The sequence below is a fragment of the Cydia strobilella genome, chromosome Z (genome assembly GCF_947568885.1).
Source record: "Cydia strobilella chromosome Z, ilCydStro3.1, whole genome shotgun sequence".
Taxonomy (NCBI): Eukaryota; Metazoa; Arthropoda; class Insecta; order Lepidoptera; family Tortricidae; genus Cydia; species Cydia strobilella.
In genome coordinates this window covers 39,700,426-39,717,545 of record NC_086068.1, presented here as the reverse complement: position 1 = coordinate 39,717,545, position 17,120 = coordinate 39,700,426, and the positions used below count along the sequence as shown (strand labels likewise).

Here is a 17,120-nt window from a genome sequence, read left to right as displayed (position 1 = left end):
ATAGGTTGGCGTATTTTCAGCGGAAAAATACACTTCTATTTTTAATTAAAAAAATAAAAAGGCGGCAAAGCAAATCTTTTTACTTTTTTCTGTGAAAATATACACATAATAACGTTGCTTCTGTAAAATAGTTCTATTATATTTGTGTTTATTGCGCCATTTTTGAGAAAAGCACTATATATGACTCGGCTGGAAGGCTACTTGCTGGCTTCGGATTCAATTAAACGGACTCCCAAGGTCGTCCGTTTAAAACGAATCCTGAGCCAGCAAGTACCTACTTCCGAGCCTCGACAATAATGTACTGTTATAGGTATGTTGTCGTAATCAGAACTTTTTGTGTTTTTTAGTGCTCTTGTTACCTTCTTTATTTCAAATGCAGCAACTGGACCTAAAAATATAGGTACTTTTACAAATAGATGGCGAGATTGGTTTGAATTTAGGATTTGATGTGTTTTTATTATAGTTACGTGATATATAAAATTCGTTAAATATTTTCGCTACTTTTAAAGGGTCTGTAATAACCTCATCATTAACTTTAAATTTTTTACATGTAGTTGTTATAGTGACTTCGTCGTTTTAATAACATCAAACAATTGCTAGTTACCATCGAACACACTGTTAACAGACCATTTGCATACCTTACTGCAACGAGATAAGGTTTACCAATGGCCAGCTAAGGGTGTTGCTCATTGACAAGTAACGTGTCAAATGCTAGTTATTGATATTGTTGCATTACAAACCTGTAAAATGTGCATGTAAAAATAATAAAAAAATATAAAAAAAATACCCCCATTAAAACAGCGCGATCGATTCTCCTATCGATTCTGAACAAACTGTTTTTAGGTTTTCAGTGGGTCATGAAACACCGTGTATATGAATCTTCATTTATTGTTCAACAATTATAAGTAATAAAAATAATACAACGGGCCATTTTGCGGCTAACTTAGCCGTTAAGTTTAAAAGAGCCACTTCCCCGCCTAGGCCTCCAATTTTGTATGAAATCTCATTACATACCTAGTCTAGGCGCGTCCGAATATGAAGAACATAATATCAATATTTCATTGCATGTTTGGGGAAAAAAAAACTATTCGTTATAATTTTGTAACGGACTGTGGACTACGACCGAAAATGTGAACGAAATAGAAGCCAAACTACACAATTGCATTTTGTTTTATTTACGGGAATAACAACGTTTTGACAATATAATATATGTCATCATAACAATAAAACAAAAAAACTCAAACTTGTGTAAGCGACCTCTTCTCTTTCGGACCACTTTCTCTAGTCTTCTATAATCAGTGATTATTAATCAACTATCTTGCTCAGTAATATTGTTGAATTTTGATTGGCAAAAAAAGTAAGTAAAGGTTTTTTCCCCTCACTAGCTTCGAAAGGCGTCTTTTATTCTTTAAAACAAGCGGGTAAAAACGCATTTTATCCACTAGTGGGGCAAGTAATTTGACCTTGGAACGTGTTTAAGTAGCTTTGGACGGATAACAAAATGTATAACGCTCATAATAATGGTTCGTTCGATATTAATTATCATTAAATAAATGGTTTGAGAATTTAGTAAAAAATACCAAATTTAGCTTTGTTTAATGATTTTAAGTCATAGTTGTCATAAACCTTAAAATTCCATAAGAAACATTTGTTTTTTTATAATGATGTTGAATATAATTCTGAACGCACAAGTTGAGTCGATGCAATTTCAAAACGCATCGTCAGAAATGTCAACATTGTCAACAAATTTTTTACATAATGTTATACTATATTGATGATGATTATAATGAACCTGATGATGAAATTATAATGTGTACAAATAAAGACTTATTTTGTATGAGCTGTTTTTTTTGCATGTTGCACTTTCTTCACTATAGTGAGCTGAAAAGTTTTGTGTTACAGACGGGTACAAATGTATTTTACTTCTCGTGTGTTGAAACACTTGCGGGTAAAATACAACTTTGCACCCTTGTGTAACAAATAACTATTAGGTGTACATAACTTTCTTTGCCAATTGATACTCATTTAGTTGAATATCCTACTCTGGTAATTTGACAATAGCCAATTTATTGTGTTTTAACATTGTAACATATATGTATGTTTATTAATATCGTCACTTATATATTTGCAAGAGTTAGGGTACTTACACTACCGCTCAAAAGTATTTAGGCACCCGCAATTTTCACCATGCAATTGTATACAAAAAATATTTTCAAAATCATACTGTCCGATCGCAGGCAAATGACTCTCTTACATGTTGGATTGATTTTTTATTTAGGTAAATATATTGAGCTTCAAATTGTTGCCAAAGACATCCTTTAAAATTTCGAGTTTACTTTATGCAACGATTTAAAAAACCCTTATGTACTAGTTCATACAAAACAAAACGATTTTGTACTGGAAAATGATTTATGGATTTTTTTACGCTTGCCATTTGGTAAATAGGCAATGTACACGAATATTCTGCACATCATTTTGAAGCTTGATATGTCTGTTAAGTTAAAAAAGTAAACTGCACAAAAAACTGTCACCCGACTGCGACTTAGCGGTATAATTCTGAAAGTCGATTTTGTATACAATTGTATGGAAAAAATTACGAGTGCCTAAATAGTTATGAGCGGTAGTGTAAGTATATTATGTAATTTTACGGTGCCATTAAAATTCTGATTTTTAATTTTAAAGGAATTACCTGATGGAGGCGTTAGCAGGAATTCCGCCGTTAGAGTCCGAAGCAGATAAACAGTAAGTAACTGTACTTTTTTCACAGTATTTGGCAGAAACTCATAATGGATTAAGACTTCTTTTGGCTACATACAATTATCATTTGTTTCCAAATATCATCCTATTACTTACATTGCTTATTTAATCCAATGTAGAACTTTAATAAACACAAACAATAACTTGTAACAAACTAAGTTTAGTTTCAGGCATAAACAAAATACCACTTAGCGCCACTTGCACCATCCCACTAACCCGGGGTTGACCGGTTAAACCGTTAACTCAGTGTGAAATTGTACTGGTTTTAACCGGTTAACCCCGGGTTAGTGGTATGGTGCAAAAATGAATGAATGAATGATGCTTTTATTCGAAACACACATACAAAACAACATTAAAATAGGCTTAAATCTAGGTAAATTTGAGGTAACAGTGCTGTGAGTGGTTCCAGAAAAGGATCAGCATGTTTGTGTCGCAGCACATGAGTAGTGTTTAGACTACGACGCTGATTTTCAGTGTATACCTACCCATTGACACGTAAAACAAACACAAAACAACACAGAACATAAAAACAAAACTGAAGCAGAATACCTACAGCAGAATGTGCAGTTGACACGGTAATTTATTTATAATATAAGAAAACCGAGACATGTTTATTAATAAATAGGTACTTAGTACTTACACAATACATAAATAAAATATAGAAACACTAAAGCACAGAAGTAGGCAAAAATACAGGTGAGTGTACGAGTCGAGGTATAGGTCGGCTAGGCGAGGATCGTTTGTTCCTTGAGTAGGTGCAGTTTCAGTTTAGATTGTAACACGTATAGTACGAGTAAGCGAACTAGCTCACGCATGTGCAGCGGGAGGTAAAATCCATTTACTCCCACGCTAGTTATAGCTCAACGGAACGGGAACGTAATTTTAGGGTTCCGTACCTCAAAAGGAAAAAAACGGAACCCTTATCCTTATAGGATCACTCGTGTGATAGCAAAGATAGATATAACTCCGTAATAGATGGATACAGTCTAAGGAAAAAACGTGCCTCAAAAATCAAGAAAATTTGATTCTCGTTCAGAGGGCGCTACTAGCTTTGGCCTACTGTCGTATAGATGGCGTTGACGGTTTCGTTTGTTATTTAACAATTTTAACGCATATCAGTGAAGAACATGGGTCAAAATCATAAAAATAATTAATGCTAATAAAAAAAATCATTTATCCATATTTAAATACATTTCATCGTATTTTTATAAATATTTATTTTTAGTTTTAAAGTGTGTCGACAGATGGCAGTGAATTTACTGGGGTTACAAAATTTACTATGAGAGTACCGCTCTAGTATAAGTTACTCTATGATGATAGTGATGATGATTTTTTTTATGTAGGATGTTCAGCGATTACTTCGAGACCCGTGGTCCGACTTGAACAATTCTATTTTTGTTTGAAAGGAATTACCTCCAAGGTGGTCCCACATTAATCTGGTGCTGTTCTGATGAGTAGTAGTAGTAGTAGTAAAACTCTTTATTGTACAAAAATAAACATAAAACAAGAGAAAAACGCATCATTTGTACAAAGGCGAACTTATCCCTTTCAGGGATCTCTTCCAGTTAACCTTTGAGCAATTGAGGGAGAGTTGGAGAACGGTAGACATCAAAGCATCAATGTACTAAACGGCATAAAAGAAAATATTTAGTTTCCTAAAAGACAGGTAAACCTATAACCTACACCTACAGTATATAGCATGGGCATGGGATTTATGTAAAATAAAACAAATATATTAACAGTCATGTATAGTTATAATATATAATACATATAATACGTTCTATACGATATAATACATATGATAAAGTACATAACCGCACACATCTTTTAGTTCCGAAGTTCCGTCCGAAAGCCATAGCTTTTTTAAGTTCGTTTTCAGCGATGCGACCGACTGACACTTTCGAAGAGAAGACGGCAAGGAATTCCATAATTTGACAGCGTACACGCTAAAAAACTTGTCATAGGACCGGTGTTTGTGCGACGGGATAGACAGAGAGAGATCTGCACTAGAACGGAGCCGATGTCCGCTGCCATCTGCTAAAAATTTAAATTTCTCCGAGAGATAATGGGGAGTTGCAGGAGAGAACAGGACGTTAAAGAGAAGGGAAAGTACATGTAAGTCTCTACGGCGCCGAATGGGCAGCCATTTGAGTTGGGAGCGTAAAGAAGAGATGTGGTCAAATTTCCTTAGTCCAAAAATGTATCTGATGCAGACATTTTGCAAACGTTCAAGCTTGTCGAGTAGCTCCTCAGTGAGATCTAGAAAAGCGATGTCCGCATAATCGAGAAGGGGAATTAGCAGAGAACGTGCTAACATGACTTTCGTGTGGACAGGGAGGAAACTCTGGAGACGTCGAAGCGAGTGCAAGGAAGCAAAAAGTCTCCTACTGGTTTCAGTCACATGGGGTGCCCAAGAAAGAGTCTGATCCATGACAATGCCTAAATTTCTTACTGTGGGTGAGAAAGAATTGTGTGTTCCATCGAAGAGAATTTCAGGCATTGTCACTTCAGACAACTTAGAGATGAAGTAAGGGCTCCCAATGAGAATTGCCTGCGACTTTTTTGCGTTAACCATGAGGCCAAAAGATGAAGCCCAGTCGGGGATAGAGTCAAGATCCCTATTAATTTGGCTTATTAGGGGTCCTAAATTATCAATGCTAGCCGCTGAGTAAATTTGCAAATCATCTGCGTAAAGGTGGAACGAAGAAACAAGCGATTTCGTGATCCCGTCAATGAATAAAGAAAAAAGTAGAGGCGACAGTACCCCGCCTTGAGGGACCCCCGCGGCAGATCACACCACGAGGAAACATTATCCTCGACCATAACCCGCTGGCGCCTTCCAAATAGGTAATCACGAAACCAAGAAAGTGTTACGGGGGACAAATTGTAATTACGTAGGATCGCTAGAAGTACATCAAAATCCACGGTGTTGAATGCACTGCTAAAATCTAAAAGAACCAACGCCGTTAGCTCTTTATTCTCTATATTGAGCCGAATGTCGTCAGTAACCTTGACCAAAGCTGAGACAGTACTATGCCCGGGGCGAAAACCAGACTGAAAGGGATTCAAGAGGTTATGCTTATTGAGAAAAGAAGAGAGAAGTTTGTTTACAAAATGTTCAATTACTTTGGAGAGGATTGGAAGGATAGAAATGGGGCGGTATTGGGAAAAGGATGAAGGACTAGATACTTTTGGCAAAGGAATTACATGTGCAAGTTTCCAAGAAGAGGGAAAGGAGCCAGACGAGGAGAAATTGATGATTTGGGCCAGAACGGGTGCGATAATTTCCGCCACGAGCATAATCATGCCCAAGCTAAGGGCATCTTCACCAACGGCTTTAGTTTTGATGGTTCTAAGAATTGCAAGGACCTCCTGCGGTGAGATGGAGCGAAAGTGGAACAAAGACGTATTGGGCAGAGGAGTATTGGCTAGAAAAGATAACGTCCGTTGCTTTACAGAACGGTCAAGCGCAACCTGGGAAGAACTAAAGTGCCGATTGATGGCTTCTAAATCGAGACCACCCGTGTGACCTTGCTGACTCTTGCCCACTCCAAGAGACTTAAGAAATTTCCACAGTTTTGCAGGAGGACAATCATCAATGGACTGATGAATACAATTGCGTCTTGCATTTCTACACTCTTTGTTACACCGGTTGCGCAAAGAAGTATAAGCACGCAGGTTGTCATCGGAGGGGTCCTTACGGAGTCTGATGCGAGCACGATTCTGCTTAGCCATGAGTGACTTAATTTCAGCTGTAAGCCATGGCGCGGGGTAGTGCTTGACTCGAGTAGGCATCAACGGAGCATGCTTATCAAAAGTCGCGAGCAAAACGTCATTGAAGGTCCCCAGCTTCACTTCAATATCATCTGTCAACTCTCAGATCACCTTGGAGAGCCTGTGCGACAGCGTCATGGAGGTTTCGGCGTAAAACTATTTTGTGACGCCTTTTGGGGGCTCGAATCTTGAATGAGGTGAAAATGAGGTCGTGATTGGAGAAAGCTGGTGCATTAAATTGGCCATGGCAAGACAATTTCAGGGGAAGACGTTAAAATTAAATCTAAAAGAGATGGAGGACCATTATGTGGTGATGATGATTGGGTCCAAGAGGAATTGAGGGAAGTCCTCAATTATTAAAGGCACATGTATGGTGATTTGGGTGTTTTCTTAAGCAACTCGAGCATTATCTCTCGAAAACTACCAATTTTATGAAGTGGAGCTGGAGATGATGATTGTTTTGATGATTTCAGCGATTACTCCGGCACCCATGATCCGATTTGAGTAATTCTTTTTCTGTTTGAAAGAAGTTACCTCCAAGGTGTTTTCGTAATATTTTTGGTTTTGATCTGATGACGGAATCTACGAGGAATTGAGGAAACTCCTAAATTTTTAAAGGCACGTGTATGGGGATTTCCGTGTTTTCTAAAGTATCTCCAGCATTTCCTTCGGAAAACCACCAATTTGATGTAATACAACTGTAGCCTTACTACGAGTTTCACACTACATATTTTCTAACGTTTTCGTAACTTGTTATACATCTCGCTCGCACTAATATGCTAGTACGAGCGAGATGCATAGAAAGCAAGTTACGCACATGTTAGCGAATATGTCAATGTCAAACTCGTGGTAAGGCTACTGATGATGAAAACCACGAACGAAATGTGGAACTTCTCTCATATAATTGGGTGTATTATGATTTTTGATAAAGTTAGTGTTGGAAACGGCCAAAGAGACTGTGAGGGTAGGTGTGAGAGGTGAAGGTAGAGGGTATTAGTGTTTGGGGGTTGAGGGGTTGGAGGGTTGAAGGGCGGTGAGTTTATGGGTCGAGGACTGAGGGGTTGGGAGTTGAGGGATTGAGGGTTACGAGTTAAGGGGTATGGGTTTATGGGTCGGAGAATGGCGGTTGAAGGGTGGTGGTTTAGGGTCGAGGGTTTCATGTGCGTGTGAGAAAGGGTTGATGTGCTGTTAGGTTGAGTGATCGGGGGGTTTGAGGGATTGGGTCAGCCGCAGGGCGGAGAATGGATTTAGTGTAGTGACAGGAACGATTTCCTAGACAACTCGAGGAAAATCCTGATTATTTATTAAAATTCACGAATTTAGAGTTAAACATGATTACGTTTTTCATTCATGCGTCACCCTATTAACAATGCCTTAAAACTAAAAATGGAAAAATAAAAACTTTTTACAAAAAAAGAAAACTGACTTCAAAAATGATGAAATAAAATATTATCCTGTTTAGGGTTCCGTATTTAAGTATATGCGTTACCAACTGATATGTTTGAAGTCGGTGCCAAGCCAAGTAGTAACAATACAAGTCAAAAATAATATAAATCCCATTCTAACTGGTCTAATATTATAAACGTGTAAGTAATTCTGTCGGCCTGTTTGTTACCTTTTCATGGCTAAACAACTGAACTGCTTTAGCTGAAATTTGGCATCAAGGTTCCTTGAATTGTTTTAGATTTTGAAATGTAGTCCTATGGATAAGTAATTGCAGTGTACAGTTGGTACACCTCGACACACTTCAGCAGCTTTCCGTGGGAGCCCATTTCGTGGTAAACACTGCAAATATGTTTTTTAATTTTCCTTGTAATGCTAGTATTGTACGGCAAGGTCTTTTTTAGGTTATCTGTCATAACCGTAGCTCTGACGGCGCTGTCAGTCGCCGCAACTGGATGCGTTCAATTTTACGAGGCCGTGCCGTACAGCTGCGATCGTGGCCCACAAATGGACTCGCCATTTCGTGGTAAACACTGCAAATATGTTTTTTTAATTTTCCTTGTAATGCTAGTATGTAAGGGACAGGAAATAACTCAGTCCCAATCTCTTCACTTGCATGCTATGGACTGTTCAAAAATTAGTAAAAAATGCTATTTAAAACATACAACGGCAAATCAACGCATTGGATTTACACTAATGTGCCGACAAACATAGTACTGACTGTACCAAGTACGGTTCCTGTAAGGTTCGACCGTGTGTTCTGAGGTGTGTTCATAGGTTCCTACAGAAAGTTCGTTCATTGTCGTCGTGTAAGGCAATACAACGTACATACTTATATAGCCGGCATAGCCGCATCCTTATCAAGTCGCACCAAAATCACTATGAATCTAAAGTCGTTGTCAATAGAACATACCAATAATGTAAACAAATATGATAGATTTTGTTAGCGTTTAACACATAACCTAACATTTTTACGAATGTAATTTTTCCTGAAATATTAATAATTAACATTTAATTTAACTAAAAATGTATATAAATAAAATATTTAAGTATATAGACTGTTGATAAGCTCATGGTTGTCCTTTTAAAGAGCGAGATTACGAAGTAATGAAGGTAAAATGGTTTGTTTACTCGTACATAATTTGCAAGTTCTATATTGACGACGACTTTATGGTACAAAATTTGGCTTGGCACCGACTTCAAACATATCAGTTGGTAACGCATATACTTAAATACGGAACCCTAAAAAGAGAATATTTTATTTCATCATTTTTTAAGTCGGTTTTTTTTGGTGTAAAAAGTTTTTTGTTGCATGGGCTCCATCATACATTCTTGGTTTGAGTTCTATCAAGACCTATCTTTTTTAGGGTTCTGTACCCAAAGGGTAAAAACGGGACCCTATTACTAAGACTCCGCTGTCCGTCTGACCGTCTGTCACCAGGCTGTATCTCATGAACCGTGATAGCTAGACAGTTGAAATTTTCACAGATGATGTATTTCTGTTGCCGCTATAACAACAAATACTAAAAACAGAATAATATAAATATTTTTATGGGGCTCCCATACAACAAACGTGATATCTTTGCTGTTTTTTCCGTAATGGTACGGAACCCTTCGTGCGCGAGTCCGACTCGCACTTGGCCGGTTTTTTTAATATCTTTGTCGCATACCTATCGTTCTTGTCGTTTTTATTAAAGAATTCCTTGGACACAACCCCATACCGTTCAATAGGTCAATACTGTGGGGTTTTGTTAAATCAAGACTTTGCGATTTAGAGGGCATTTTGGGTTAAGCAAGCTGATGGCCTCATAACCATCGTGGATCATCAACTATTGTCAAAATAATATTGGAAGATCGTATTATTAAACAAAATCTGCGAACCGTTTCTTTTAGTGATTGTTGATGTAGATTTCTCTATCGAAACCAATGCCTGGTAACTGATACCACATCGACTAAATTCCTGGTATACCAGATATTTGGAGACTTGTCTCCATTCTCATTGTTCCATGGGAATCGCAATGAAATTGCCTTTCAATAATAATGGTTAACAGGTTGTGTTGGAAATTAGTTATGTGCAACTTTCGTCAACACGTATCAAGTTTTCGACAGCAATTAGGCGCAGAATTTTTTTTGGCGATCATTTAAAAAAAAATAAGAATTAGTTAAAAACATATTTTTAGTATAATATTTTCGTGATTCTGGCAATTTCAATGGTGGAGTATATATATATATATGTCGGAGCCGGTAACTCTACGAAGGCATCAGGGGACCAGGCATCGGCTCCATGGTGGGCGGAAACAGTGGGCATATCAATATCACGCACACAAGTCCAATACAATGTTAATACAATAAACCCACTGACACTAGTAATTACGTATAGATTCAGAATGACACTAAATCACGCTGACAATTAATTAAGTTCGAAATCACAAAGAGATCACACCAAGTTAATCAAAGCTTTTTACATCACGAAGTTATCAAGAAACGGAAACGAATCCGTGGGTCAAGTGGTACAAGTATGTAGGTACTTAAAGCACACACGAAATCTCACGGCACGGTTACGGGACGACGCGCGTCCCAACTCAACCATGGCCCAAATCTTAATGCTCGCTTGGCATTCAAAGCTAAGCTCAGAACAAAGAACTAATATCAAATTTCATTCAAATACCAGACCCACGGCTACGTTCGGCAGTGTTTACAATAACCGCCCCGCTTCAAGGAACAACGACGTACTCTGTGACAATCACGCCTAATGCTGTTAATGTAAACATTTGACCAGGAATGCGGGCCACCTTCCCGGGCCCCAGCAATTATAAGCTTACAGGTGCCTTGCGCCGACATATATATACAGTAGGTTAGAAAATATTCAAGAAAAAGCACTGAATTTGACAAATTCGTGACGAATCAGGCCTTATTTTATCTAATAAATATGCGCCAACAATGTATTTGCACTAAGTAGGTACTTTTTTTTTATTTTATTTCCACACATACAATTATCATTATGGGATGAACCCAATGCGATAATTTAGCAAAAAATTAAATGTATAAACATACAAAATACAAGTACCTATATCTAACAAATCATTTTTTTTTCTACATAACTACCTATTCAATATAACAAAGAGTTAATAATGCTACTTTTGTGAATTCACTTATCGTACATGAGAATAGGTCTTTAAGCGTGGCTATGAGGTTCAGGGTACGCACGGCGCGCGTCATCGGCGCCTCGCGCAGCAGCTTGGTGCGCCCGTGCGGCACGGCCAGCAGCCCGGGCTGACGGCGCGCCCCGCAAGTAGGGTTTGCAATATCCGTCCGATTTTCTTATTCGGATTATTCGAATAATACGATTTGTATTATCCGAATATTCGAATATTTCGGATAATTTCGGATAATTGTAAATGAAACCAAAATATTTATTCCAAGTAATATAGTTCGTAAATCTAGCGCTAAAATAAGCGTGGAGTTGATAACGGCGGAGATGCTAGAGTGCCATAATGCGAAGTTTATTTTTTTTTTGCGTAAATCAGTAGAACTATGGAAATAATACCACCTAGGGCTATAGAACTATTAAGGGTGCTACTAGAACTTTCATAAAACGGTGACATGCTAGTTTCAGAGACACCTTATGATCTAGAGACCTAGATCGCATTATCAGGCGGAGACTCATACAGAGTAAAAATATCCCGAATGCAATTTTTCATTTCGTTGTTGGTGATTTTGCCAATATTATGTCAGAGAGACACTGTCTAATTTTGCAGTGCTTTAAAGTGCCAGACAACTTGTTAAAAATGATAATTGTTGCCTCCAAAGAGCAGGATGAGTGTAAAAAGCTCGTGGAGAACAACAGCCGAATTTGAACTAGTCACTGGTCTGAAACAAGGAGCCGCTCTTTCGCCAATGCTGATCAACTTGGCACTCGAATACATCGTCCGAAAATTGTTTATGTGTGATGGGAGTGTAGAGTTGAACAACAAACATAAGATCATTGGATTATGCGGATGACTTAGGGCTATAGGCTCAAAACAAAAGCGACCTGGAGGCCATGGCTAGGATCATAGAGTAGGAAGGAGAGAAGATTGGTCTCAGAATCAACCACCAGAAGCGATCTGGAGGCCATGGCTATAGGACAGAATAGCGTTCTCTTGTTTCAGAGGCCAATATCCTTTTTGGGTCACTGATCCAGTGGAGTAAGTATTGCTTTCATTGTTAGCATTTCATTGCTACTGGATTGATAAAGACTGAATGTACGAGAAGACGAATGAACACGAGGTGAGGCACTAGATGTATTTCCAACTAGGCACCAGTGAATCCAGATAATTATAAACCCTCCTTATTAAGTACGGCGTAACTCTTCCGGATTGACAGATTTCTCTCTAAAAACCTCTGTAAATTGCGGAGTCCCTCAGGGTTCGATTTTAGGACCGATTTTGTTTATTTTGTACGTGGCGGACATTACGGGTTGCATAAAGAATTGTAGCTATCACATGTACGCAGATGATCTGCAAATCTACAAGACGTTCCTTCCCCGAGAGGCTGAAGCTGCCGTTGAGTTACTAAATCAAGATCTTGCTCGTATCGTCGACTGGTCCGGACACTGTGACTTAGTTCTCAATCCCAACAAGTCTAAATTTATAGTGCTTGGTACTAAAGGCCAAGTTGAAAAAGTCACCAGTATAGACCCCAAAGTTTTACTTGGTGGGGATCTCCTCGAACGAGTCACCATAGCACGTAATCTCGGACTACTCCTTGACGAACAGCTTCATTTCGAAAAACATGTACTTGAAGCCGCTAAAAGCTCTTATTATAGACTTCGAGTACTGTATTAAGTGCGTAAATACCTTAGTGTTGACATTAGAATAAAACTATGTGACACGCTAATATTATCCAGGCTTAACTATGTCGACACTGTCATAAACGGTTGCCTACTAGCTCGCTCTAAGGCGCTCCTTCAACGTATCCAAAATGCTTGCGCCCGTTTCTGCTTCCCCATCCCTCCACGGACTCACGTGACTCCCTATATTAATAGTGGTAGGATGTTGAAAATGGATGCACGACGTTCGTTGCATTTTGCGTCACTGCTTTTCGGTGTTGTCCATTTTCAACAACCTCTGTACCTCTTCAACAAATTAAAATTTTCCACCCGCCCGACTAGAGAAGCCATTCGACTTATCTGCCCGAGACACGGCAGTTCAGGAGCATTTCGTGGCAGTTTTCGCTACTCTGCCACGAAATGCTGGAACAACATACCTCCGCCTATACGTAACTCTAAGACACTATTCACATTTAAACTCCAATTTAAAAAATATCTTTTTAGCCTGCAATTGCCGTGCTCGTTGCGTCCCATGGATTTCTCAAATCGTCGGACTTAGTTTTTTTTACCAGAGTTATACATAAAGTTATTATTTTATCTACCTCTTATAATGTCTATAATACTAATAATATCTACCTACCCTTACCATCATAACATTTTACCCAACATGAACCTATAACCTATCTGTATCTTTATAGTAAGTATTTATATTATTTGTATTTTTATATTTATCCCAAATAGTTCTAAGCTACCCTCCGGCCCGGGGTGCCACAGAAAACCAGCGCTGTGGTATTTATTTATACCAGAGCATATGCTGAGTGGCGTCCTATTGTAGCCACTATAGCGGCGCCAAAATTGGTTGTTATTCCTTAACCCTTACCTTACTCCTTTTTCTATAACTACCATTGTACCTAGCTTTAAGTGTTTAGTGAGTAAGTTCTTTTTTGTAACTGAAGTGGCGCTGTTTGTAGAAGGTTTTTACAATAAATGTCTTTTCTTTCTTTGTTTCTTTCTAAAGATAACAGTAATATGGTAGATTCAGATTCAGATTATTTATTTGCGTAAAGTATATGTACATGCATGTTTAGCTGTTATAGTAATCATTTAAAATTGGTTGGGGTAACGTTTTTGTATGAAAACATAGTTAAAAAACGTTATTTCTGTGTTATCTAAAATATCCGTTTATTCGAATATTTTCGGATATTATTATTGGCGGATATTCGAATATTATTCATATCCGAATATTCGGATTGCAAATCCTACCCGCAAGTGCGCGGAACACAAATACCCACCGACCCCAATATATCCGCATTGTATATCTTACCCCTAAGCAGCTTAAAGATATATGTAACGAGTGCTAGCTCCCTTCTGACTTTCAGCTGATTGTATCCGACCATGCCTAAAATAAACAATGTCGGATACATCAGCGGATAAAACGGGTATACGCCGTATTGCCTCATATACATATACCTAATAAACTTATTCTGTATCTGCTCTAACATAAAAATATACTTTGCTTCGTGTGGAGCCCATATTTCAGCATTGTACTCTAACTGGCTTCTAACCTGTGCTTCTAACCAACGCATTATACAGAGATGTTATAGCCTTCATATTTGTGAATCCATTAGCCATCCTTAGTACAGTCGCCATCAGATATATCGGAGCGCCCGAGGTGCTCACAAGTATCTGAACACGTCTCTATTGTCAAGGCGTTAGAGTGCGTGTTCAGATATTTTGAGCACCTCGGGCGCTCTGATATATCTGATGGCGACTGTACAAACCCTAGATTTCTGAATGTTTTTTTACATATAATCGAAATGTGATTTCGAAACGTTAACTCAGTGTTAAAACTAACTCCTAGATCCCTTACTTCTGTGACTCTAACCATTAAATCTCCATCTACCTTATAACTTTTTTGAATGGGAGTACGCGCCCGAGAGAAAGAGATAGTCATACATTTTTTGGTATTCATCTGTAAATGATTTTTTTTGCTCCACTGTACGACTCTATCGATATCCGCCTGCAACGTTTTACAGTCATCGTCACTATTTAAGGCCTAAGGAAATACGATCATGTTTCCCTATTTCGTAATCAACTTAAATGGCTTCCCATCCGCCGTCGCAGGGATCTGCATATTCTTTCTCTTCTTTTTAATGTTCTTTTTATTCCTTCTTCTCCTGTCTATCTCTCACAAAAATTCAAATTTATGGCAGATGGTAGTGGCCATCGCCTTCGATCGAGTGCAAATCTTGCACTGGCAACACCTCATCACAAATCTAGTGCGTATGGTAAATCTTTTGCGGTACGAGCGGTTCAGCTTTGGAATGAGTTGTCCCCCTCCTTAAGGAAATCGCGGTCCGTTGCATCGCTTAAGGGGCAGTTAAGGAAACTGTGGCTATCGGACCAGAATTAACTGTTTGTGACTATGGATGTATATTTATTTTATAAAACGTAGGTATTATATATATTTGTTATACTGTTACTTCAAATTTTTATCTTATTTTATTTATTTTCGCCCTCTTTTATAAATTTATTGACTTTCCTCTAGTCTATTGTACGCAGTGCTATATTTGTCTACCGTTCTTCATCAATTCTCATCTACTCAAAGGTTAACTGGAAGAAATCCCTTAAAGGGATAAGTTCGCCTTTGTACTGCCTATTTCTGTGCCATATTTGTGTTCTATGTCTTTGTACAATAAAGAGTTTATACATACATACATACATATTTATCGCCAGGGACAACTTAAGGTCATCTGCGAATAATAAACACTTAGCATCTTTTACTGTTTTAGGCAAGTCGTTTATCATTAATAAAAATTCGAGAGGCCCTAAATTGCTACCCTGACTTACGCCTGATCTAGTAAAATAAGGTTTCGATCTGTGCCCTTCATATTCTACATATTGCTGTCTGTCCCTCATATAGTCTGCAAAAAAATTAAGTAAGTGTGGGGTGAAACCGAAGCCTGCCAACTTTGACAGCAACACGTCGTTATCGACGAGATCGAAAGCTTTTTTAAAGTCAAAGTAAGCAGTATCGGCTTGACCCCCACTATCTACTATAGGTATTATCTGCGCTACGTGACTCAGTAGATTGCTGGCTGTACTTCGTGTCGGACGAAAGCCGTGTTGCGCATCCGAGAGCTGCGCGCTCACCTGCTCATACACTCGTTTGTGAACAGCCGATTCAAATACCTTTGCCGGTGTCGACAGAACCGCCACCGGTCTATAATCCTCTGCCTTATCTCTTGATCCACCTTTCGGTACCGGTATAACTCGAGTAATTTTCCAAATTTCTGGGAATATCTAATACACGTCTTGAGATTAATGTCAAGCTCAAAAGACAGGCATCAGCACAGATTTAATATATACGGTATATTTATTTCTGTGGGCATCAGAGTAAAACAAATTGACAGGCATATTATTTGTTTCAGGCGTTTAGACAAACTAGTGGCAGACTTGAAGAAGAGGATGGAACTGCAACTGACGTGCCTGAGCTGTAACGTGGAGACTGTGTAGCACGCCCCCTACGCACGCGATCCAACTAGTATGCAGCAACATGTAGATACATTACAAGCTTTAAATCAACACTAATATTTATAAGCATAATCCATTATTCGCCCGTATACATTAATAATTCATATTTAATTATAATATAATCAACCAATATTTGAGAATATAACTGAGATAATATTATATTATTATAAATTAATTATTATATATTTTAAAAGAAGATGAAGTTTCATTCAATCTTGTGTCTTCTGGTAGCTCTGAAAAATAAATAGTAGTTTGTTAATAGATACGTAAGTAAATGTAGTAAAAAATTGAGTAATTGAGCGTATCCATTAAGAGGGAAACTAAGTAGTTGAAGTAGACCTTGTTAGTTCGCTATTACACCAGTTGGTGCAGAATATGCGGAAGGAAGATATGAAGCTTGGGAGTTGTACGCCGGTTTCACATATTCGCATAGCACTACTATGGATTACACCAGTTGGTGCAAAATATGCAGAAGGAAGATATGCGAAGCTTGGAAGTTGTACGCCGGTTTCACATATTCGCATAGCACTACTACGGATTACACCTGTTGGTGCAGAATATGCAGAAGGAAGATATGAAGCTTGGGAGTTCCACGCCGGTTTCACATGTTCGCATTGCACTACTACGGAATACAGGTTGGCCTAAGTTCAGGGGGCCTAGCCAAGATGACAAACGCTATCACTTCCATACATTATTTACGTTTATCTTAGAGTTTCGTCAGCACTTCCACTTCTGACTTCACCAAATGTCGGTTTCCGGGAGCAAATGTCCCGTACATACTATAAAAAAAATACTGTTACGT

At 38.4% G+C, this 17,120-nt stretch overlaps 2 protein-coding genes across 2 annotated transcripts in view; one reads left to right on the top strand and one right to left on the bottom strand.

The window, feature by feature from the left end:
• Window positions 1-16,514, top strand: part of LOC134754828 (exocyst complex component 2) — a 77,384-nt gene extending 60,870 nt beyond the window's left edge. The window contains exons 16-17 of the mRNA XM_063691256.1: window positions 2,683-2,742; window positions 16,216-16,514. Coding sequence (XP_063547326.1) covers window positions 2,683-2,742; window positions 16,216-16,300 — 145 coding nt within the window. The 3' untranslated portion in view covers window positions 16,301-16,514. The remainder of the gene's footprint in view (window positions 1-2,682; window positions 2,743-16,215) is intronic.
• LOC134754829 (ATP-binding cassette sub-family C member 4-like) overlaps window positions 16,490-17,120 on the bottom strand; it is a 61,626-nt gene continuing 60,995 nt past the window's right edge. The window contains exon 19 of the mRNA XM_063691257.1: window positions 16,490-16,551. Within this exon, the coding sequence (XP_063547327.1) occupies window positions 16,528-16,551 (24 nt within the window). The 3' untranslated portion in view covers window positions 16,490-16,527. The remainder of the gene's footprint in view (window positions 16,552-17,120) is intronic.